This window comes from Elephantulus edwardii, unplaced genomic scaffold, assembly GCF_000299155.1.
Source record: "Elephantulus edwardii isolate Elephantulus edwardi_28Jun2011 unplaced genomic scaffold, EleEdw1.0 scaffold00019, whole genome shotgun sequence".
Classification (NCBI taxonomy): Eukaryota; Metazoa; Chordata; class Mammalia; order Macroscelidea; family Macroscelididae; genus Elephantulus; species Elephantulus edwardii.
Genome location: NW_006399769.1, coordinates 1,271,272 through 1,296,153, shown reverse-complemented (window position 1 = coordinate 1,296,153; position 24,882 = coordinate 1,271,272). Strand labels below are relative to the sequence as shown.

The 24,882-nt window shown below is 39.3% G+C and overlaps 1 protein-coding gene across 1 annotated transcript in view; it reads left to right on the top strand.

Moving 5' to 3' along the window:
• The window catches only part of AAK1 (AP2 associated kinase 1), a 274,011-nt gene that overhangs the window by 168,727 nt on the left and 80,402 nt on the right, over positions 1-24,882 (top strand). The window contains exons 8-9 of the mRNA XM_006882293.1: positions 8,743-8,846; positions 11,175-11,254. Coding sequence (XP_006882355.1) covers positions 8,743-8,846; positions 11,175-11,254 — 184 coding nt within the window. The remainder of the gene's footprint in view (positions 1-8,742; positions 8,847-11,174; positions 11,255-24,882) is intronic.

The following is a 24,882-nucleotide window of genomic DNA, read 5'->3' as shown; positions in this document are numbered from 1 at the left end:
TAGACTCATCAACAGTCTGCATTGTGCAGATGACACAACCCTGCTTGCTGCAATTGAGGAGGACCTGAAGCTGTTGCTGCAGAAGGTCAAGGATTGCAGCCTTCAATACAGATTGAAGCTCATCATCATGAAAATAAAGATTCTCACCATTGAGCTGATTGGTAGCATCATGATGGATGGTGAGAAGATTGAGATTGTCAGCAACTTCAGTTTGCTTGGTTCTACAATCAACACTCTTGGTACCAGCAGCCAGGAAATTAAAAGACGAATTGCACTGGAAAAGTTTGCTATCGGAGACCTCTCCAAAGGACTGAAGATCAGCGATGTCAGACTGGAGACTAAAGTGTACCTGATATAGGCCATGGTCTTTGCAGTTACTTGCTATACATCAAAAAGCTGGACAGTGACTAGGGATGATAGAAGGAGAGTTGATGCCTTTGAGCTTTGGTGCTGGAGAATAGTATTGAATATACCATGGACTGCTAGGAGGAAAAAAAGTTCATCCTGGAGAGTGTGAAGCTAGCCTGCTCCTTGGAGGCAAGAATTCTGAAGCTTCGTCTGACCTACTTTGGACATGTTGCAAGGGATCAGTCCTTGGAGAGGGACATCATGCTTGGGAGGGTGGAAGGACAGAACAAGAGAGGAAAACCCTCGATGAGACAGATTGACTCAATGACTGGGATAATGGGAGTAGCTATATCAGGGACAATAAGATTGGCACAAGATAGAGAAGGGTTTAGGGATGTTGTACATAGGGTCGCTATGAGTCACAGGCAACTCAATGGCACATAACAACAACAACCCACTAGTAGGAATATAACCTAAAGAAACTAACTGTAGACATGTTGCAATCAGATGTATGCACATATGTTTGTTGTTGGTATGTGCCATTGAGCGAGTACAAACCATAGTGACCCCGTGATTAATAGATCTGAACCCTGTCCTGTCCTGTGCCATCCTCACATTTTCTGACATATTAGAGCCCATTGTGGCAGTCACCATGTCAGTTCACCTGGTCAAGGGTCTTCTTCTCCTTCACTGACCCTCCACCCTTCCAAGCATCATGTCCCTCTCTAAAGAATAGCTCCTCCCGGCAGCATCCCCAAAGTATGTGAAGCAAAGCTTCATCATCTTTGCCTCCAAAGAGCACTCTGGCTGTACTGTCTCCAAGACATATTTGTTTACTTTTTTGGCAGTCCATAGGAGGTTCAGTGCTCTTTGCCAACACAAGGCATCACTTCTTCTGTCATCCATATTCATTGTCCAACTCTGAGATGCATAGCAAGTGATGAGAAAAACCATGGCTTGAATCAGATGCACTTTAGTCCTCAAACTGTTATCATTAATCCTCAATAATTTTCACAGGTCCCTAACTACAGGCTCCCAGTGCACAGTGTTTCTTGATTTCCTGACTTCTGGTACCTAGGATGTTAATTGTGGATCCAAGTAAGATGAAATTGTTGACAGTTTCAATCTTTTCTCCATCTGTCATGGTGATTGACTGTCAACAATTTCATCTTCCTTGGTTAGAATCTTTGTTTCTTGACATTGAGATGGTGATCCATATTAAAGGCTGTACTCTTTGATCTTGTGCAACAAGTGCTTCAAGTCCTCTTCACTTTCAGCAAGCAAGGTAGTGTCATCTGCATAACACATGTTGTTGATAAATCTCCTTCCAATCTTCATGTCACATTCCTTGTCATAGAGTCCAGCTTCTCGAATTTGCTCAGCATACAGATTGAATAGGTATGGAGTGAGAATACAACCTTGGCATACCCCTTTCTTGATTTTAAACCATCTGCTATTCCCTTTCTCTATTCATGCAACAGCCTCCAGGTCTAGGTGTAGGTTTCTCTTGGGCATGATCACGTGCTCTGGCATTCCCATTTTTCTCATTGGTAATCATCACTTGTTATGATCAACACAGTCAAATGCCTTTACATAGTCAATAAAACATAAATAGATGTTCTTATGGTGTTCTTTACTTTCATCCAGGATCCATCTGACATCAGCAGTGATAGTTCCATGCTGCCATGGCCTCTTCCAAATCCTGCTTGAATTTCTGGCAGTTCCCTATCTATGTACTGTTCTAACCATTTTTTAATGATCTCCAGTATTTTACGTGCATGTGATATTGATGATAATGTTCAATATTTTCCACATTCTGTTGGATCACCTTTCTTCTGAATGGAAACAAATATGGAACTCTTCCAATCCTTTGCCAGACAGTTGTCCTCCAAATTTCCTGGCATAGACTGGCGAACACATCCCAAGAGACATCTGTTAATTGAAAAAATCAGTTGGTATCCCATCAATTCCTGGAACCCTGTTTTTTTGCCAGTGTCTCAGTGCAGCTTCCACTTTCTCCTTCAATACCATGTCAGTCAGTTGTTTTTGGTACAGTGATTTCTGTGTATTCCTCTCTTTTGAAGCTTTCTAGGTCATTCACTATATTGCCAATAGCATCTTTCAATATTGTGACTTCAGGCTTAAATGTGTTTTCACCTATGTTTATTGCACCTTTATTTACAATAGCAAAGAGGTAAAAGCAATGTAATTGAATGGATAGAAAAATTGTGATACATCCACAGAATGGAAATTACACGGCACAGCATAACAGTGAAGTTGAAAAATACGACAGAGCATGGATAAGTGTGGAGATGTTATGCTAAGTGAAATATGTCAGTCACAAAAGGACAAATATTCTCGAAGAACACTACTATAAAAGTAGAATGGACATGGAGGAAGGGAAAGCAGAAGAAAAAAATGGTTATATGACAAGCACTACAGTGGAATGAGAGAAGGGAAGGGGAATAGATGATTTGGATGATTAGATTTTATAATAACAACAAACATACATTGCAGGGTGAATTGGGGATGGAGGAAGGAGGAAAATGTATCTCAATGAATAAATGAAAATACATTCTTTATGTAAATTTTCACTAAAATCACAATAAAACAATTCTTTTTAAGTGTTTGTCATTTAATGATTAATTAATTGTTTCAGGTATATGTATCTGAATGCATACATATTAGTATTACAGCCAGGTCAATGAGAGGGAAAGGAAATAAGAGAAAATGGTCAATTTTGATGTTTTCAGTGATTGAATTTCTTTTAATATTTGTGCAATGGACAGTTAGGAACAAAAGCTCCTTCTGATTTTGGATAACTCTTCATCTCTTTCTTAAGCTCTGATCCATTTCATTTTATAACTCCTTGATATTTTACTAAAATGTCACTAAACTCCCTTGTCTAAAATTTTTTTCAAATACTATGTTTTAGTTGAAAATTTACCATAGCAAATTGGGTGCCCATTTAAAAATTTCTACCACTTAACAAATTTCCGAAGACAATTTATTCCAGGACCTTGTTTACATGTGTCAGCATTCCTATTTTTCTGTTTCCATTCATCTAGCCTCCCTGCTTGTTCTTCGACTCTCCTTTGTTTTAGGTTCAATGTTGACTGTTTGGTCTCATGTAGTTAATTATTTACGGAAACACAGTACTCATAAGTGGTGTTGTTTATTTTATTATCCAGTATATTATTTTACATAATAGGTAACCACTGAGAGTGATCATAGTTCCAAATTCAAAGAATATTTTAGGACAATATTCTTAGAGGTTTCTTTGCTCTCTTTCAGTCCACCAAGTATGATTTGGTGTGAGGGGCTTTGTATTGTGGTTTGTGTTTTTTTTTTTAAGAATTTTCATTTTTCTCTATTTTTATCCTTTGCAGTGTAGGTCTATCTACTGTATACCCAGTCAGAATGGTAGCTGAGCCCCAGCTACTTTTTTCTGATCTCAAGTTAGATGAATCTGTGCTTTATACAGGCTTTTATTCTTTCTGACTAGGTTCTTCTCATCCTCAAGGACACTACTCACCAATCTAGGATGTAGAACACTGTTATGATAGGCCAGTTAGCCAAGTTGTCTCACAAGCCTAAGATCTCATGTGGTCATCTACTGAAAAATCAACCTTTGTACAATGGTTACTATGCTTAAACCCATTATTGTAGCCACTGTGTCCATGTATCTAAAAGTCTTCTTGATGTTTTTCACTGAGCCTTTTTCAGCTTCTTCAGGAATTGATCCCACTTGATAATATGTCCTCACATGAGTCATTTCCTAAGCTGCATTAATGTCTGTCTTTTTAATTTCTCCTGTTTCTGTTACGTTCTCTGTAATCTCTTCCCTGGCACCATGTTATATATTGTTGTTGTTCGGTGCTGTCACGTTAACAATAACTCACGGCTATGGTGTGAGCAGCAGTTCTGAACTATTCATGTGCCATTTTCATGTTCTCTGATATGCTGTACCCCACTGTTACAATCATTGCATCAGTTCATTTTGTTGAAGGTCTTCTTTTCTTATTTTTGAAGAAAGAAAGGAAAACCCTCAACACCATCTCTCCAGCATGATATATCTAACAATTGGTCCCTTTTGAAATCATACCCAAAGTGTATAAGATGAAGTTTTCTCATCCTTGCCTTTAATTAACACCCTGGTTGCACTTCCTCCACGACAGACTTGTTTGTTATTTTGACAGTTCATGGCCTATTAGGAACTTCTCTCTAACACCATGTTCTAAAGGTGTTGATTCTTCTTCTGTCCTTCGTACTCATTCATTGTCCAACTTTGAGATACTTAGGAAGTACTTGAAAATACTATGGCTTGGATCAGATGCACCTGGTCTTTAAACTGACATGGTGCACTTTTGAGTGGTCCTTGGCGGCAGATTTTTTGAGTGCAACATTTCTTTTTGTTTTTTGACTGTTGCTTCTATGGGAGCTAATTATTACTCCAACTAAAATGAAGTCATTGGCATTTTCAGTCTTTTCTCCACCTATCATAATATTGCGTATTGGTCTTATGGTGAAAATTCTTATTTTCTTCATTTTGAAATGTAATCTATATTGAAGGCTATAGTTTTTGATCTTCTGCAGCAAGTGATTCAAGTCCTCATCACTTTGTGCAACTAAGATTGTATAATCTGGATAAGCCAACTTGTTTATTAGTCTTCTTTCAATCCTCATGTCACATTCTTCGTATCGTGTTGAATGATTTGCCCACATACAGATTGAATAAGTATGAAGAAAGGATGCAGCCCAGGTAGACAAGTTTCCCCGCTTTTAAGTCATGCATTATTTCCTTGTTCTTTTCAGGCTACTGCATCTTGGTCTCTATATTAGTTTCATATGAGCACAAGTAAGCCTTCTGAGAGTCTTATAAATTCTAACCATAATTTATTATGATCTACACATAAAATACCTTTGCATACTCAATAAAACATAAGTAAACATTTTTCTGGTACTCTCTGCTCTCAACAGTGCTATCCTTTTTGCCATGGTCTCTTCTGGGTCTGGTTTTAATTTCTGACATTTCCCTATCAATGTACTGTTCAGTTGTTTTAATGATTTTCAGCAAAGTTTTATGTGCATGTTTTATTAATGATAATCAGTAAATTCCGTATTCTGTTGGATCGCCTTTTAATTATGTGACCAAACATGGATCTCTTCCAATCAGTTGGACAATTAGCTGTCTTACAGATTTCTTAGCTCAGCCTGGTGAGCGCATTCAGAGCTGCATCTCTTTGTTGAAACATGTCAGTTGGTATCCCATCCATTGCTAGGGCCTTATTTTTTACCAATGCCTTCAGTGCAGCTTGAACTTCTTCCTTCATTACCTTTTGTTCTTTATCATATGCTCCTTCCTAAAATGATTGTTTTCACCAGTTCTTTTTGGTACAGTGACTCTCTACATTTCTTTCCTTTTCTTTTCACGTGTCCAGAATCATTCTCTGCACATTTTGTCATAATACTTTGCTTTATACTCTTGAGCTGCTCCTTGAAATCTTTTCAGCTCTCTTACTTCAGCATTGCTTGCCTTTGTTAGGCGACTTTTTGTTCCAATGCAGTTGTCAGACTGTCTTCTGACATCCATGTTGATCTTTCCTTCTTCCTTTTGCTTTCTTCACAGATGATGTCCTTAATATTATACTACAACTTATCTGGTCTTTGACCACTAGTGTTCAGTGCGTAAGATTTGTTCTTGAGTCAGTTTTTAAATGCAGCTGTGATAGACTCGATCATATTTTGGTTCTCGCAAACTTGTTTTTATTTTCTTCAGCTTCATTTTGAGCTTGCACGTTATTAATAATTGGTGATTATTAGGCCCTTGGACAACTTTTGATGTTATTATTGAACATCTCTATCACTGCACTGATAGGCAACATTGAGATAGATGATAGATAGATAGATAGATAGATAGATAGATAGATAGATAGATAGAGGATTCAGATTTCATCTTACTTGGATCCACTTGGTACCAGGAATCTGGAGATCAGGAGATGTATTGCACTGGGAAAATCTGTAGTCAGGGCCCTCTCCAAATTATTGAGAAGTTATGTCAGTTTGAGGACTAAGGTGAATCAGCTTCAGATCATGGTCTTTTTAGTCGTTTGCTATGCATCTGAGAGCTGGACAATGACTAAGAATGACAGAAGAAGAATTGATGCCTTTGAACTGTGGTGTTGGAGAAGAGTGAATATCCCATGGATTGCCAAAAGAACAAAGCAGATAGATGTTGGAGAAGGTGCAGCCAGGGTACGCCTTGAAGACAAAGATGATGAAGCTTCATCTCACATACTTGTTGTGAGGAGAGATATTTTTTCTTGGAGAGGGACATCATGGTTGGAAAGATGGAGGGACTGCAAAGGAGAGAAAGACCCTCAACCAGGTGAACTGACACAGTGACTACAGCATTGAGCTTGAGCGTATTAGATTGTGATGATGGCATAGGATAGGACAGAGTTAGATGACTGTTGTTCATAGAGTTGCCAAGTCTCGCTCAACTCAGTGGAACCTAACAACAGCATCAGAGTATATCAAATGATAGAATTTTGTACAATTAACTTTTTATTCATTTCAAATACCTTTCTTTTTTCTATCATGATTGGTACTTTATTGGTTGTTTTAAAGGCCTGTACAGAGACATTATGAACAGAGACGACTGATAAGACGTGGTAGACAAATATCAGTCAAACTTGGCTTCTTTCTCTCCTGCTTCTTCAGAGGCTGGACTCTCTTTGTTTTTAGTTTCTCTGTTTTCTGCAGGTAAATCTTCTTTAGTTTCCTGGTTAGCCACTTCAACCCATTCTCCCTTTGCTCCTTTTCCCCCTTTTGTTTGCACTTTTTTGTCAGAAGACTTCTCCTCTCCTATTGTCTTTTGGGGTTTCATTTCCACTTTGCAGGCAGCTTAGCTGACAGCCTCTCTGATCTCCTCTTGGGCTCCTCCTTCACTGCCCCTTCAGCCGAGCTCACCTTCCTCTTCGACATCTTGACAGCAGGGAGGGCTTGTTCAGGATGCCTGTGGGCCACGGTGCACACAGAGCCTTCACGAAGCTGGGATGCTTGGGCCCCCCAGATGCTTTTTTCAAAACATATAAACAGGAATTATACACATGGACTTCATGTAATAGACTACTTAAATCAAATTGACATTTGTGATAAAAGTCAGTACTAATATATATAGACCCTATTAATACATTCTTGTACTGGTAGATTGGATATCGCCTCCCTTCCCTCTTCAATACATCCAACACAGTCTAACCACCAGATAATTTTACAAAACCTCATATCTCATGTCTTTTTTAGTAAATTCATAACTTTCTCTTTCCTTCCTCCAAATCTTTGTTTGCTAGAACAATTCTCTCACCTAAAATATCATTGCTGTCCCTTTCCCCTGTCTAAACTGAACCTGGCCTTCAAGGGCCAACTCAAGTATTACTTCTTTTCCAACACTTTCACAAGGCTATATGTAGTGCATTGGCTTTTCCTAAACTTAATGTCTCAGTCATTAATTTTAAGGTTTAGGCAATAAATTGTTTTTCATTGCAAGTGTGTTTGTATGTTTGCATATTTTCTTAAAAAGTTTTTTCTTGAGGTTTTTTTCCTTCCAGCTTCAGAGTTAGCAAAAGCTTAAAAGATGTAGATACTTATACTCAGTGCATCATACTAAAAGTAGATAAGCAAGTGTTACTTTGTAGTTTCTTTTATATTTAAAATCAATTCATTCCTCTTAGCAAATTAATAATACCGAATTATGAAATTTAGATTTTATTTGTAATTATAAAGAATAATCATTTCTTTAACCTGGTGATGTGAACTAATGAAGTCAGATGGTATGAGAAGATAAAGTTGGTAGCTTGTTTCAGTAGTAGAATTATCACTTCATATACAGAGACCCAGGTTTGATTTCTGGTCCGTGCATCTCTAATATAGCCAGCACTTACATATCATGGAAGATTTGCATGTTGTAGTGTTGCTAGGCATGTTTTGGTAGAGCATTTAGAGTAAGTTTCACTATGAAGAAAAACCTGCAATCTACTTCCTCAAATCAGCCAGTGAAAATCTTGTGAATTAGATGATCCTATCCTGTTGGGAATGGAGTTGTCATCAGTTGGGAGACCGATTTTACAAAAGCTAATAACAACTTTGCTGTGGTCCCTATTGTGCATGGCATCTGTTAACAATTACTTTATTATTATGGATGAGAAGAATCTTAGGGTTTGGTGGTGTGTCTTTTTTTTTTATAAATAAGAAAAGGGCTAATTGTGCTGTCTGAGTTTTGTGAGGTATAAAAATTTAAAAAAGAACACACTTAATAGTAAAAAAGGCAAATTATCCTTCCTAGCTAATGTCATAACTAATGATATTAAATAAATTGACATATATTTATCTTAGGGTATATGTTGGAACCAGACCCTGACAAAAGGCCTGATATTTACCAGGTCTCCTACTTCTCATTTAAACTACTCAAGAGAGAATGTCCAATTCCAAATGTACAGGTAAGTGATCGGTGGTTTTTAGGGGAAATAAATATCATTAAATTGCCTCTTATAATCCCTGAGTGTTAATTAGCCTTTGTCAATGAATATAGGTGTTTCTTGCTTTATCTCTAAGGGAACTTTCAAGCAAAGCTAACTATAAAGTAGATGCTGTAAGATAATCCAGTTTTCCTGTGGAATGTAATTATAAAATTGAAGCAGTTACATTGAAGAAAACTACAGGGATTGAGGTGAACACTTTGAAAAAGATTGGCCAACTTGTTAAGTTTCATAATTCTCAGAAAGTCTGTTACCTCATATGCCACGAGGCTGCTGAAGAGAGGCCTGGACTTGCCCTTCTCCTTTGGGAACTTAAACCACTTTTTCCTTCTTTGCAGCAAACTTTTCTTAATTTTACATGTGTTATTGGCTATCTGAAACTAACTTTGTGATTCTTCCACCTTCTCAAACACACTGGAGCATATGTACTTAGTAATCATAAACTTTCAAGGTTTCCCAAGTGTAGTGCTTTTGAACACTTTTTTATAATCTGAGCCAATTTTTCATATCATGCTATAAACTAACTGGTAACTATTGAACTAGTGGATGCCATAATAAATTAGAATATTATTTGAAATAGTCTTTATCGTTTTCAAAATAATGGACTGTTATTGTCACTGTTTGGCTTGAGAGTGCTGATAAAGAACTCTTCCAGTCTCACTTTTGGAAACAGTGGCAAGGTTCATAATGTTGACTGTATTACTAATAAGGTTGAGTCAGAAAGGCATGGCTTGACTAGTCAGGCTGCCCAGCATTGGATCTACATGGTTAAGCTGTGATTGCCTAATTCTGATCGACTCTTCCATAAAGGAAGGAAGGGCAGGGTTAAGCAATGTGAGCTTGCTTTTTTCTCCCAGTCTCGTCACCTGAATGTTATTCTCGTTGGAAGGAGAAAAGCCTAAAATTAGAAAACTGGATCACTTAAGTTTTCCGGCAGAAAGTCCTTCCACATAGAAACATGAAGGAAATGGAATGTCCCTCCTAACAGTCAAATTGTAGCTTACTTCTGTTTGTTTTGTTTCCCACATTAGTCTGAGGATTTCTGCCCTTCTTGGTGGCAGCGTAGTGGGAGTGGAGTGTAAACTGCATCGACCAGAGTCATGGCAGAACAGGCCTTTAGAAAGTTTCTTCCTCTCTTTGACTGAGTATTGGTAGAAAGGAGTGCAGCTGAAACTCTAACCAAAGGAGAAATTGTTTCCAGAAAAATCTCTAGGAAAAGTATTGCAAGGAACAGTGGAAGCTGTTGAATCTAGAAGAAAGGGTGGAGAGATTTAACCAGTTACTGTGAAAAGTAGGGAAAAATTATTCTCCCAGCATATGAAGGCACTAAAGTAGCTATAGATGACAGGGATTACAACATTCTTAGGAATTAGGTAGACTGAAAAAAATCACTATTGAAACTACGTGAAGCTGCCCATTCCACTGAAATTCTGAAATCTTCCATCATGTAAATAATCTCTATGTCTCTCTTTTGTAATAAACTATTGATATCCAAACTAAGTAACATGAAGATTCCTACGTAGTAAGGTTATTTTTCGTGTTTTCTTTGCTAGCTCACTTTCCCATTCATAAAATTAAAAAACATGAAATGCAGTTGGAAGTATTTCATTTAGTACCTACTTTTAAAAAAAGTAAACTCCACCCCATGTCTAATGTCATTTGATACATAATCGGTAGTGGTAAGCAATTATTTTGTGGTTATGACCAGGTTATGCTCCTCAAGGGGTCGTACTAGATGGCTGGTGCAGAATCTAAGCTCAAGTAACTCTGGCTTGTGGACTCACACATGGGAAAAGGGTGTTGACTGAACAGTCAAACAAATTGGTGTCCCTGGAGTTTTCATTTCAACAGGAATGATTCTCTTTTCCCTTCCCTCCCCCGACCACTTGAATGGTATGGCACTGGTTTGCTGAGTTGGAAGTGATGCTTCAATAATAGAGATTGTAGACCTCTTTCTTTCATTCCTTTTATAATAGTACTTCTAAATTGTGCTATAGGAAGAAAAGAGTACTAAGTTCAGTGACCAGAGCTTAGTTCACAGGCAGAGGATATTGGCAGGGAAATGTGCAGTGTACAGGTGGCTCTCTCATCTTAAATAATTTGCTGCCCCAGTTGAGCATGTGTTAGATGGGATATGCATTTCCTGAAATTCCCTTCTCTCTAGCAGAGATCAGGCCTAGAAGCTGCTCTGAAAAACTGTAATATATATGTCCATCAGCTGTCAGGCTGGTTAATCTCTTTTAGAAAGCAAAACTGTGATGTCATCTTCTTCTCCTTTTAATTCTGTAGAATTCTCCCATTCCTGCAAAGCTTCCTGAACCAGTAAAAGCCAGTGAGGCAGCTGCAAAAAAGACCCAACCAAAGGCCAGGTAAGTATTGTCCTGATGAACTCCCTTGTCCAGTTTCTGCAGTAGCAGAAGGGAATGTCTTGGGTGTCTTTTTTTCTACTGCCATGCAATTTTTCCACTACAGTGACCCAGAGACTGCACAGAACAGGAGAGCAAGCTCTGCTTCCTGAAAGGCAGAGGCTATCCTGTTCCTTCTTGTGGTGTTACGTGCTGTCAAGTCATCTACAGTTCATAGACAGCTTATGTACAATGCTCTGACCTTGCTTTACATTGAGCCAGTCTCACTGGCATCTGATACATGTGTCAATCCATCTCATCCTAGGCCTTCCTCTCTGCACTGTCCCTCCACCCTTTTAAGCATGATAACCTTCTCCAAGGACTGTTCCCTCCTGGCCACATGCCCAAAGAATGTGAGATGGAGCTTTAAAATCCTTGCCTCCAACGAGTAGCCTGGTTTCATCCTCTGCAGGATAAACCTGTTTAGTTTCTTGGCAGTCCATGGTATGTTTAGTCCTCCTCTCCAGCACCGCAACTCAAAGACACCAATTCTTTTTCTGTCAGTTTTGGTCTTTGCCCAGCTCTCTGATGCACACCATCAGATGTGCTGATGAAGACACAGCTCTCTGATGAAGACCATGGCCTGAATCCTACATACCTTATTCTTCAGACTGACATTGTTGCTCCTCAGCATTTTTTCAGAGACATTGTTCTTCAGCATTTGACAGCCCTTTTCCCAAAAGCGATTTGTCTTTTGATGTTCTGACTGCTAGTGCCAAGAGTGTTGATTGTGGAGATAAGCAATCTAAAATTGTTAACCTCAATCCCTTCTCCTTCTGTCATGATACTGCCAATTGGCACAGTTTGTCTTTTTTTTTTTCTATATTTTATTAATTTTCATAAACATTTACAGAGATTTTGGGTTTCCATTCATTCATTGTTGCACTATTCTCTCTACCCTCCTCCCAGTTTGTTCTTGTCCAAATGCCACAGTGCTTGTCAAAGCCAGTTCTGATTAATCTTCTTTGTCAGTGTGTCCTTTGCCATTCCCTATCACTCCTCCCTGAGAGAGACTTCACCCTGAGTCATAAGGGAAAGGGGATGGCGTATTCTCTTAGCTACTTCCTGCTGAAAAGGGACGCTGTGGGTTTCAGGGTGAAGATCTTCTCTCACTACTCTAAAGGGCCCCTTTGGCAGTAGGAAACACATAGACTGTTACGGAGATTGATTTTGGAATTTAGATGCACTCTTATTGATTGTGCTTGGCCGTACATGTTCATATCCTTGAAGATGTATCATGGGGGTGTTGCAACCTAGAAGACACAAATTTGACTAACAAGTTATAAGTACATGAGTCCAAAAATTATGGAAAAGTAAAAGAAAAGATTCTTTCATTGTTTTACAAACCCTCCCCCAGGTCCCCTCCACCATGTAGCCCTCGCTCTAGCCTCCTGTGATGACAGAAATACCTAGTTATATATCTCTTTTAAACAGTTTTCTCCCTCCTCTGTTTCAGTGCAGTATACATTATTGAACCCATCTTACTCAGTCTCTCCCCAACCGCAAGGACAGTCCCATTCTACAACAGTGGCATCATGTAATATTTGTCCTTTTGTGACTGGGATATTTCACTCAGCATAATGTTCTCCAGAGTCAACCATTTTGAATAATATTGCATGAGTTCCTTGTTTTTTAATGCAGCATAGTATTCCATTGTGTGAATATACCACAGCTTCTCTAGCCATTCGTTTGTCTTATTGATATCAAACTTCAATTCATACTGAAGACTTCATTCTTTGTCCTTCTGCACCAAACACCTCAGGTCCTCCTCAGTTTCTCCAAGCAAGATTGTGTCATCTGCATAACGCAGGTTGTTGATGAGTCTTCCTCCAATCCTGAGTCCACATTCATCTTCATAAAGTCCACCCTCCCAAATAATCTGTTCCACATATAGATTGAAAAGGTATGGAGAGAGGATGCATCCCTGAGTCCTTTCTCAGTTTTGAACCATACAGTATTTCCTTGCTCTGTTCTGACTACTGCCTCCTGTTCCAAAAATAGGTTTCACATGAGCACAATTAAATGTTCTGAGATTCTAGTTCTTCTCAAGGTTAACCATAGTTTGTTGTCATCCACGTTGTCAAATGCCTTTGCATAGTCAATGAAACACAAATTGACATTCCTCTGGTACTCTGCTTTCATCCAAGATCCAGCCCACATTAGCTATGATGTCCCTAGAACCATGGCATCTTCTAAACCCAGCCTGTATTTCTGGTAATTTTCTATTGGTGTACTTTTCCTATCGTTTTGGGATAATCTTCCAACAGGATTTTGCTTGTGTGAGATATCAGTAATACTGTTCAATAATTCCCACACTCTGTCTGGTCACCCTTTTTTTGGAATGGGAACAAATATGAATTTCTTCCAGTTAGTTGGCCAGGCAATGTAGTGTGCATATCTGTATAATAAAATACTCTCAGAGCAGCTGGGGTTCCGGAGGTAGGTGTAGTTGGAGACAGTGAGACTGGCTCAGGATAGGGTGAGGTTCAGAGCTATTGTACATAGTGCTGCTATGAGTCACACACAAAATTCACAAGAACAAATATTTGAAAGAAAGTCAAGAACTCTATTCCACCTTTGCTTGGTAGGCAGAAAGTGATTCAGAGATAAGGCATGAGCCCAATGTTAAGTGTCCTAGCCATGTATCCTGGGCTGAACGTGGCCTCTTTCAACATCTCAGTCTTCCTCTTTCCTTCTGGCCACATTACGAAAGTGCTGGTCAGAGCATTAGATCCCTAAAAAGTTTTAGCTAATCACTCTATTACTTGAGTCTTCAGAGAAGTAGCTGTCAAAAGAGGGTTAAACAGAGAAACTTTTATTAGAGGAAAACTTCAAGAGAAAGAATATAGGGAGGAGCCAGTAAAGACTGAGCTTTCTCAGGAGGTGATAAAGTCTGACTCAAAGATTAAAAGGTGAAGCTTGGGTGGACACAATGTAGTGTGTCCTGCCATATAAGTTAGCTGACAGAGAAGTTTCTCTGTCTCCCAAAAAGGAGCCTGCCTTTATCTCTGTATAGCATTCAATCACTGGCTTGGAGCAGCCTATGGGAAGCATAGTATTGACTTTAAGAACACAACCTTTGAAACCCTTGGCGGTTTATAGTCAAGGAGTTGTAATCCTGGAGTCTTCCTGGAGGCTACATCTTCCACTGATCGATTGTTAGTGGCCTAAGAGATGTTAATACTCTTCAGGGAAACTGTCACCACACTATCCAAGTGGCAATATATGAAGTTTAATAAAACACTAAAGTAACTTCTGTATTTAAAGAGAAAGATCTTGATAATTTACAAAGTGCTTATTGTATGCATGGAGCTGTTCCACATGTGGCTCTAAAGTAAGGGGACATTTGTTATTTTTTTGCTGTTATTTTTTTTTGGTTTTTTAAACATATCATGTATTAACTTTTCTATTTATTAAGATTGTTCTGTCATGCTTACCTCTTTTAAACTTGTTTCTGGGATTCATTTAATTAACTTAGTGTTTTGAGCACCTTGTGGTGGTGGTGGTTGTTGCTGTTATTTACCATTGAGTCAGAACCAATACATAGCTGACCCTCCAGTGGGTATTCCAAGGCAGGTTTTGAATGCTTTATGATATATTTAATCATACTGTGTACCAAAACTAAAAGAAAAAGATCTCTTTGCCTGTTTTAAAAAACCACACACTACAAATTGTTGCTGTTATTGTTATGTGCTGTCGAGTTGCCTGCAACTCAGCAACTCTATGTACAGCAGCCCTAAACCCTGCTGACTATCCTATGCCAATCTCACTGTCTCCCACACACTCACGCCAGTCACTGAGTCAATCTACCTCATAAAGGGTCGTCTTCTCCTGTGCTGTCCCTCCCCCCTCCTAAGCATGACATCCTTCTCCAAGAACTGGTCCCTCCTTACAACATGTCCAGAGTATGTCAGATGAAGCTTCAGAATCCTTACCTCCAAGGAGCAGCCTGCTTTCACCCACTCTGGGATGAATCTGTTTGTTTTCTTTGCAGTCCATGATATAGTCAATACTCTTCTACCACACCACAGTTCAAAGGCATCAGTTCTCCTTCTGTACTCCCTAGTCATTGTCTAGCTCTCTGATACATAACAAGTGATTGCAAAGACTATGGCCTGTATCAGGCACACCTTAGTCTCCAGAGTGACACCATTGCTCTTCAGTACTTTGGAGAGGTCCCTAAACAGCAGACTTTCCCATTGCAGTGCGTCTTTTAATTTCCTGGCTGCTGGTGCCAAGAGTGTTGGTTATGGAGTCAAATAAACTAAAGCTGTGAATAATCTCAATCTCTTCACCATCCATTATGATGCTTGGCCCAGTGGGGAGAATCTTTGTTTTCTTTATATTGAGCTTCAATCCATATTGAAAGCTACTGTCCTTGACCCTCTGCAGCAAGCACTTCAGGTCCTCCTCCGTTTCAGCAAGCGGGGTTGTGTCATCTGCATAATGCAGATTGTTGATGAATCATCCTCCAATCTTGATGCCACATTTCTCCTCATTACAGCCCATCCTTCCAGATAATCTGTTCTGCATACAGGTTGGTAAAGTATGGAGAGAGGACACATCCCTGGTGTACGCCCTTCCCAATTTTGAACCACACAATGTTTCCTTGCTCTGTCCTGACGACTGCCTCCTGGTTCAAGTATATGTTTCTCGTTAGCACGATCAAATGTTCTGGAATTTCCATTCTTCTCAGAGTCAGCCACAGTTTGTTGTGATCCACATAGTCAAACGCCTTTGCATAATCAATGAAACACAGCTAGACATATACATATGTGGCACATATATATAGAGGTATATATGTGTGTGTATTTATAGTTGTTTTTGTGTGCCATTGAGTTGATTCCAACTCATAGTGACCTTAAGTACAGCAGCCTTTGCATAATCAATGAAACACAGCTAGACATATACATATGTAATACATAGATATACACATATATAGAAATATACATATATATACACATATATAGAGATATATGTGTGTGTGTGTATATATATATATATATATATATAGTTGTTGTTGTGTGCCATTGAGTTGATTCCAACTCATAGTAATCTTATGTACAACAGCTCTGAGCCCTGCTCTTTCTTGCCAATTTTTTCCTCTCTGACACAGTTACTTCCAGTACCCCAGTCACTGAGTCAGTCCTTCTCATCCAGAGTCTTCCTCTTCTCCATCCTTCCAAGTATGACATCCCTCTCCAAGAACTGGTCCTTCCTTGCAACATGGCCGAAGTATGTTAGACAGGGCTTCTAAATCCCTGCTTCCAAGGAGCAGCCTGTTTTACCCTCTCCAGGACAAACATGTTTGTTCTCTTAGCAGTCCATGGTTTGTTCAGTACTATTCTCCGGCACCACAACTCAAAGACAATGCTGTTTCTTCTGTCATCTTTTGTCATTGTCTAGTTCTCTGATGCATAGCAAGTAATTGCAAAGACCAGGCCTGGATCAGGCACACCTTAATTTCTAGACTGATAACATTGCTCTTCAGTACTCTGGAGAGGGCCCTGACAGCAGATTTTCCCAGTGCAATTTGTCTTTTGTTTTCTTGGCTGCTGGTACCAAGAGTGTTGATTATGTAGCCAAACAAGCTGAAGCTGTTAACAATCTCAATCTCTTCTCCATCTGTCATAATGCTGCCAACTGGCCCCGTGGTGGGAATTTTTGTTTTCTTAATATTGAGCTTCAGTCTGTATTGAAGGCTGCAGTTCTTGACTTTCTGTAGCAAATACCTCAGCTTGCTCCTCATTTACAGCAAGCATAGTTGTGTCATCTGAATAACACAGGTTGTTGATGAGTCTTCTTCCTCTAATCCCAATGTCACATTCCTCTTCGTAGAGCCTAGCCTCCCAGATGCCTGTTCAGCATGTAGACTGAAAAAGTATGGAGATAGGATGCATCCCTGGGGTATACCTTTCCTGATTTTAAACCATGCCATGTTTCCTTGATCTGTTCTGACAACTGCCCCTTGGTCCAATAACAGGTTTTGCATAAGCACAGTTAGGTGTTCTAGGATTCCCATTCTTCTCAAATTTTTTTTTAAAATTTATTTATTTTCCATTTCATTGAACATCTACAGAGATTTTGGAATTCCATTCATTCATTCATTGTTGCACTTTTCTCCCCGCCCATCCCACCTCCACCCCCCACCCCGTTTGCTCCTGTCCTTGAACATTCTTCTCAAAGTTAGTCACAGTTTGTTGTTTTCTACACAGTCAAATGCCTTTGCATAGTCAATGAAACACAGAAAAACATTTCTCTGGTACACTACTTTGAGCTAGGATCCATCTTACATTGGTTATATATAATGTTCCTAGTGCATTGGCCTCTTCTAAACCCAGTGTGCACCTCTGATAGTTCTCTGTTGATGTGCTGTTCCAGTCATTTTTGGAAAATTTTCAGCAGGATCATGTTTGGATATGATATTAATGATACTGTTTGATAATTCCGATACCCTATTGGGTTATCTGTTTTGGGAATGGGAATAATTATTAATCTCTTCCAGTCCATTGGCAAGTGGTTGTCCTCCAGGTTTCTTGACACAACCTGGCGAATGCATCCAGAGGAGCATCTTTTTATTGAAAGATGTCAGTTGGTATGCTGTCAGTTTCTGGGACCTTGTTTTTTGACAATTCCTTCAGAGCAGCTTGAACTTTCTCCTTTATCACCATAGGGTCTTGATCATATATTGTTGCATGAAATTTTTCTATGTCAGCCAATTCTTTTTGGTATAATGACTCCATGTACTCCTTATACACATACACACATATTGGAAACAGGAGTGGCATCCACTTCCTAAACAACATGCCTCCAGAAACTCTGGAAACTGATAAATATCAGTAGGTACAGAAAGGCTTCAGGCTTTTTGTTCATACAGTCGCTATGAGTCATGCTCAACTCGAAGGCAGTCAGCAACAACAACAACAACATACACACATACACACAAAGGCAATTGACTGTGTGGATCACAACAGTTAGGATCAGTAGACAGATGATAGAAAAAGAATCAATGTCTTTGATTTATGGTTCTGGAGAAGAGTATTGAATATACCATCAACCAGAGAACAAGCAGATAGACATCCTAGAGAGGGTGAAACCAGGCTGCCACTTGGAGGCAAGGATTTTGAAACTCCTTCTGACATACTTTGGACAGTTTACCAGGAGGGACCAGTCCTTGGAGAAGGAAATCATGGTTGGAAGGGTGGAGCGACAGCGCAAGAGAGGAAGACCTAAGATGAGATGAATTGACTCAGTGACTGAGGTAAACAGGGGTGGGTGTATCAGAGATGAGGAAATTGGCTCAAGATAAAGCAGGGTTCAGAGCTGTTATACTATATTGGGTCGCCGTTAGTCGCAGGCAAATCGACAACACATCATAACAACAAAAACATACATATATATATATGTTGTATATGTATACATATGTTATAACAAAGCATGTTAGGAATTGCAACCACTAATGGTTACATAGTACTCAAGGGAGCTCTTGTGGCTTAAGTATAAGGAATTGCCTTGCAGATGCAAAGATAAGCTACTTAAATCCACCAGCTGCGCTATGACAGAAACATGGGGCGGTCTCCTCTGATATACAACAGTATCTGCAACAACCCTTGTTTTCACAGTGATTTTAAAGTACTCCTACCACCCATTGAAGAATCCTTGGTAATTCCTATGGTAATAATACCATATTAGGTATTTTACATAAATAATATGCTACAGTTTACAGAAGACTTCCCAGTCATTGAGGTAGAGAGCTCTGGTTAAGAAGTTGTGCTGCATTCCCAAAGGCACACAATTCAAATTCACCAACTGCTGAATGGGACAAGGATGAGCCATTTCCTCTGGTACAATTTACTGCCTGTGAAAACCAATTGCAGGGTGAGCTGTGAGTCGATTCTAACTCAACAGTACATAGCTACAGCAGCAGCAGTCATTAAAGCATTATCATATTGTTATTATATCACATTTGCCTTGTTTGTTGTTATGTGCCATCGAGTCACCTGGAACTCATAGCGACCCTATGTAGAATAGCTCTGAACCTTGCGCTGTCCTGAGCCACTCTCACTGCCTCTGACACACTTGCCCTCATTGCCCTAGTGAGTGTGTCCATCTATCTCAAACTAAATCTTCTTCTCCTATGCTGTCCCTCCACCCCTCTGAGCATGATGTCTTTCTCCAAAGACTGGTCTCTCCTGGCCATGTTCCCGAAGTATATGACACAGAGCTTCAGAATCCTTGCCTCCAAAAAGAAACTTGGTTTCACCTTCTCCAAGTCAGACCTGTTTGTTCTCTTGGCAGTCCATGGTATATGTTCAATACTCTTCTCCACACTTGAAAGGCACCGATTCTTTTTCTGCCATTTTTAGCCATTGTCCAGCTTTATGATGCATAGAAAGTTATTTTGAAGACTGGCCTGGATCAGGCACACCTCAGTCCCTCTGCTGACCTCATTACTTTTTCGGACTTTGGGGAGGTCCCTGACAGCAGACTTGCATATCTTCCAAAATTCATCCAAAAGACTTCTAATTCATCTTTAGATTTCCTAACTGCTGGTGCCAAGAATGTTGATTTTGAAGCCAAGCCAAGCTGTAACTATTAACAACCTCAATCTCTTCATCCATTACGATGCTGTCAAGTGGTCCAGAGATGAGAATATTTGTCTTCTTGATTTGAACTTCAGTCCATATCGAAGACTACATTCCTTGACCTTTTATAGCAAGCGTTTCAGGTCTTCCTCAGTTTTGGCAAGCAAGTTTGTGTCATCTCCCTATCAGAGTTGTTGATGAATCTTCATCCAATCCTGATGCATATTTCTCCTCATAAAGCCCAGCTTCCAGAATAATCTGTTCAGCATACAGATTGAAAAAGTATGGAGACAGAACACATCCCTGACACATTCCTGATTTTGACTCATACAGTATTTCCTTGCTCTGTTTTGATGACCGCCTCCTGGTCCAAGTATAGGTTTCACATGAGCACAGTCAGTTCTTCTGCGATGCCATTCTTCTCATGGTTAGCCACAATTTGTTGTTATCCACACAGTCAGATGCCTTTGCATGATCAATGAATCACAGATAGACCTTCCTCTGGTACTCTTTGCTTTCAGCAAAGTTCTGTTTGACAGCTGTGTTTTCTGTAGTGCCATGGCCTCTTGTAAACCCAGCTTGTGTTTATGGTCGTTCTCTTTAGAGGTACAGGTCCACTCGTTTTTGGATAATCTTCAGCAGGATTTTTGTTTGTTTTACATATAAAGCACACAAGACTAAAAGAGGCTAACTGACATGCTTATTGTCACACAGTGAGTAGAAAGCTTCAAGTTAAAAGTAATTTTCTTTGACTTCATTGCAGATACCTTTTATAAGATACACATGAACCTCACCTGATGACCTACACTGGAATCAGATTGATTACATTTGTGGAAAAAAAAATCATTGAAGAAGTTCAGTATCAACTGTGAAAATTAGATAGACCTTGAGTCTATCCCACTTAAATTTAAAAACCATCTTAGGAACAGGTTTGAGGCCTTGAACACTAATGAGTGAAAACCAAATGAACTGTGAGAGGATATCAAGAATATATTGTGATGTTATTACTACAGCCCATAGTGACCCTATCTATGTACAGCAGTTCTGAAACCTGCCCTGTCCTGAGCCAGTGTTGTTGATTCTGATACACTAACCCTCATTGCCCTAGTTACTCTGTCAATCAATCTCATGCAGAGTCTTCCTGTCCTGCCCTGTCCCTCCATCCTTTCAAGCATGATGTCCTTCTCCAAGGACCGGTATGTGAGACAGAGCTTTGTTCAAAATCCTGGCCTCCAAGGAGAAATATGGTTTCCTTTTCTCTAAGACAGACCTGTTTGTTTTCTTAGCAATCCATGGTACGTTCAAGACTTTTCTCCAGCACCACACTCAAAGGAATCACTGCTTTCTTTGTCATCCTTAGTCATTGTCCAGCGTCTGATGCATAGCTTGTAATTACAAAGACCATAGCCTGGATCAGGTTTATCTTAGTCTCTAGACTGAAATCGTTGCTTTTCAGTACCCTGGAGTGGCAGATTTTCCCAGTGCAATTCATCTTTATATTTCCTGTCTCCTGGTGCCAGGAGTGTTGATTTTTTCGGAGCTGAGAAAGCTATTATTGTTAACAACCTCAGTCTCTTCTCCATCTATCATGGTGCTGCCAGTTGGCCCAGTGGTGAGGATCTTTGTCTTCTTCATGTTAAGCTTCAATCCATATTGAAGACTACAGTCTTTGACCTGCAACAAGCACTTTGGGTCCTCAGCAAGCAAGGTTGTGTTATCTACATAATGTATCAAAAATATCATCCATGATGAAAGTAAAAGGTGATTACAAAGAGGAGGAAGGAAAGACTAAGATGGATATCAGAAGAGACTCTGAATATTGCATTAAAGCGCTAAGAAACCAAAGCAAAGAGAAGAAATCAAGAAGTTAAGGAGATGAACAGAAGTTTTCAAAGGGCAGCTAGTGAGGACAAAGCAAAGTATTAAAATGAAATGGGCAAAGAGCTGGAGTCAGAAAATCAAAATATTTTAACTCGGTGCTTTTTAAGCTGAATGAACTGAAGAACAAATTCAAGCCTCAAGTTGCAATACTTAAGGATGCTGTGGGCAGACTATTGAATGACCCAGGAAGCATCAAAAGAAGATGGAAAGAGTACAAGGAGTCACTATACCAAAAATAATTGTCAAAACAAAAGAATTTCATGAAACAACATAGGATTAACAACCAGTGGGGATGAAGGAGGAAATTCTAGCAGATTTCAGAGAATTGAAAAAAACCAAGGCCCCAGGAATTGATGGCATACCAGTTACCATTTTAACAAAAAGATGATTCCCTGGAAGCACTATCAAAAAATGATTAGAACAATACATCGTTAGAGAATTAGCAGAAAAATAAGCTGTGTGTAGAAGAGGCTGTGGCACAAGAGATAGCAAATGTTACATGGATTATAGCTGCAAGCAAAGAGTACCTGAGAAATGGCTGTGTTTCGTTGACGATGCAAAAGCATTTCTGTGGATCACGACAAACTGGCTAACTCTGAGAAGAATGCAAATCGCAGAACACTTGATTGTGTTCATGTGAAACCTATACTTGGACTAGGAGGCAGTCATCAGAACAAAGCAAGGAAAGTGGCTCATGGTTCAAAATCAAGAAAGGTGTACTCCAGGGATGCATCCTATCTCCATACCTTTTCATTTTATGCAGGACAGACCATCCCAGTGTCTGAGCTCTATGAGGAGGAATATGGTATAGGGATTGATGAAGACTCATCAATAACCTGCATTATGAAGGAAGATAGATAAAGAATCAATGCTTTTGCATTGTGATTATGAAGAAGGGTATTGAACATGCCATATACTGCTATGGGAACAAACAGGTATATCCTGGAGAAGGGAAAGCTGAGCTGCTCCTTGGAGGCAAGGATTTTGAAGCTCTGTCTGACTAGACATATTGCCAAGAAGGATCAGTCCTTGGAGAAGGACATCATCCTTGGAAGGGTGGACGGATAGTGCAAGAGAGGAATACCCTGGTTGAATTTGATTGACTGGGATTATAGGAGTATGTATGGAGGAGACAGTGAAATTTGCTTAGGATAGGGTAAAGTCCAGAGCTATTATCCATAAGGTCACTGTGAGTTGCAAGCTACTTAATGGCCCATAACAACAACAATATTGTTTTTTCTATGATGGAGACAACCTATATGGAAGTTTCATTTGCGGTAAAGTGAGAGGCAGTGAAAATGTCCAAAGCATAATACAGTCTTCACCAATTCTACATTTTCAATGGCATTGATTACATTTTTTGTATTACAACTTTTTAATGGGGTTAATTTTGCACAAATTCTATTAACGATATAATTGCATTAAAATATGTATATCTCGTAACAACCCTATGTATAAAAATTACCATTTTAAATGTATTATTAAATGGCATTATATTCATCTTGTTCTACAACCATCATCATTATTTCCAAAATTTTTTCTCACTCTGAGCAGAAACTTAGCTTCCCTTTAGTAATAACTCTACATTTTCTCTTCTTTCATTTACCTGATAACCACTTACAAACTCTAGTTTATATATTTGGTTATTGTAATATTTTATAAAAGAGAAACACAAGAACTCTTCAGCCTTTTTATAAGTGCCTATTTATATCCCTTACCCTGGACTTTATCTTTCTAACACTTTCTGTTCTCCAAAATCTGTCCCATTTTCCTTCTCACCTTTCTTCCCAAGGCTATAAACTCAGACCAGCTGCCATCAAAGTAGTTCTGATTCATAGTGACTGTCCAGCAGGTTTCTAAGGCTCAAAGTCAAAACAGGAGGAGACCACCAACCTTCTTCCTGTGGAGCTGGTAGTAGATTTGAATCACTGGAGTCTCTCAGCCTTTGGACCACACTACCAGATATCCCATGAGTTTGTAACAGCTTTTATATACTCCACTTCTCTACCTGCACAAGAGTGTCTTAACAACAGAAGTCCAATGAAAAACCTCTAGACCCCTGTAGTTTCAATACCATGGGTGTATATTGTTGTAAGAACTGGGGCCAGCTCTGCTTGATAATATTTTGTTATATCAATGGAAAAATACACTTTTCTAACCATATAAACAGGAACTTCACATGGGCCTCATGAAATGGAGAACACAGGAAAATAATCAACTCCATCTGTGCAAGGAAACAATAGAGAAATTCAATATCATCAGTCAGACTAAGGTCAATATCTATCAAAACAGACCATCAGCTGCTCATATTTAAGATCAAGCGGAAGCTAAAGAAAACTAAAACCAGTCCACAAGAGCTCAAATAAAACTAGAATAGTATATCCTACTTGAGTTTAGAGACCACCACAGGGGTAGGTTTGAGGCACTGATAACTAATAAGCTCAGTTGTGTTGTTTGTAGGATAACAGCAAGGACATCACACATGAGAAAAAGCAAAAGGTAATTAAAAAGCCAAGAAGAAAACAGCGAAATGGATATCCAAAGAGATTCTGAAACTTGCTCTTGAATATGAAGTAGCTAAAGCAGAAAAATGCATAGGCGTATATCTTTCCTTTTTTCCCCCCTCCTCCTCAATAATCAAAGTCTTATGGTAGGCAATCCAGGGACATTCTGCTCTTTGAAGTCCTTTGGGAACCATGCTTCTTCACGCTCCTCTTTCTGCCATCCCCAATTGTGGCTTTAACCACATAGAACAGCAAAGCAGCATCCCTCTTCCAAGCAGTAAGATCAGAAATAGCCAAAGAAGAGAAGCAAACAAAATGCATCTTACGGTTTCTAAAACTGCCATATATTAACACATCTCCCTGGCCAACACTTACATACACAGCCACAGATGGTTCTAGGAGAAGCTGGGCAAATTTTACTATAGCTGACCCTATACCTAGTTTAAAAATGGTATCACTAAAGAACATCTATCTTTGTTTCATTGATTACACAAAGGCATTTGACTGTGTGGATCATAACAAACTGTGGCTGACTCTGAGAAGAATGGGAATTCCAGAACACTTGATCGTGCTAATGCGAAACCTATACTTGGATCAGGAGGCAGTCATCAGAACAGAGCAA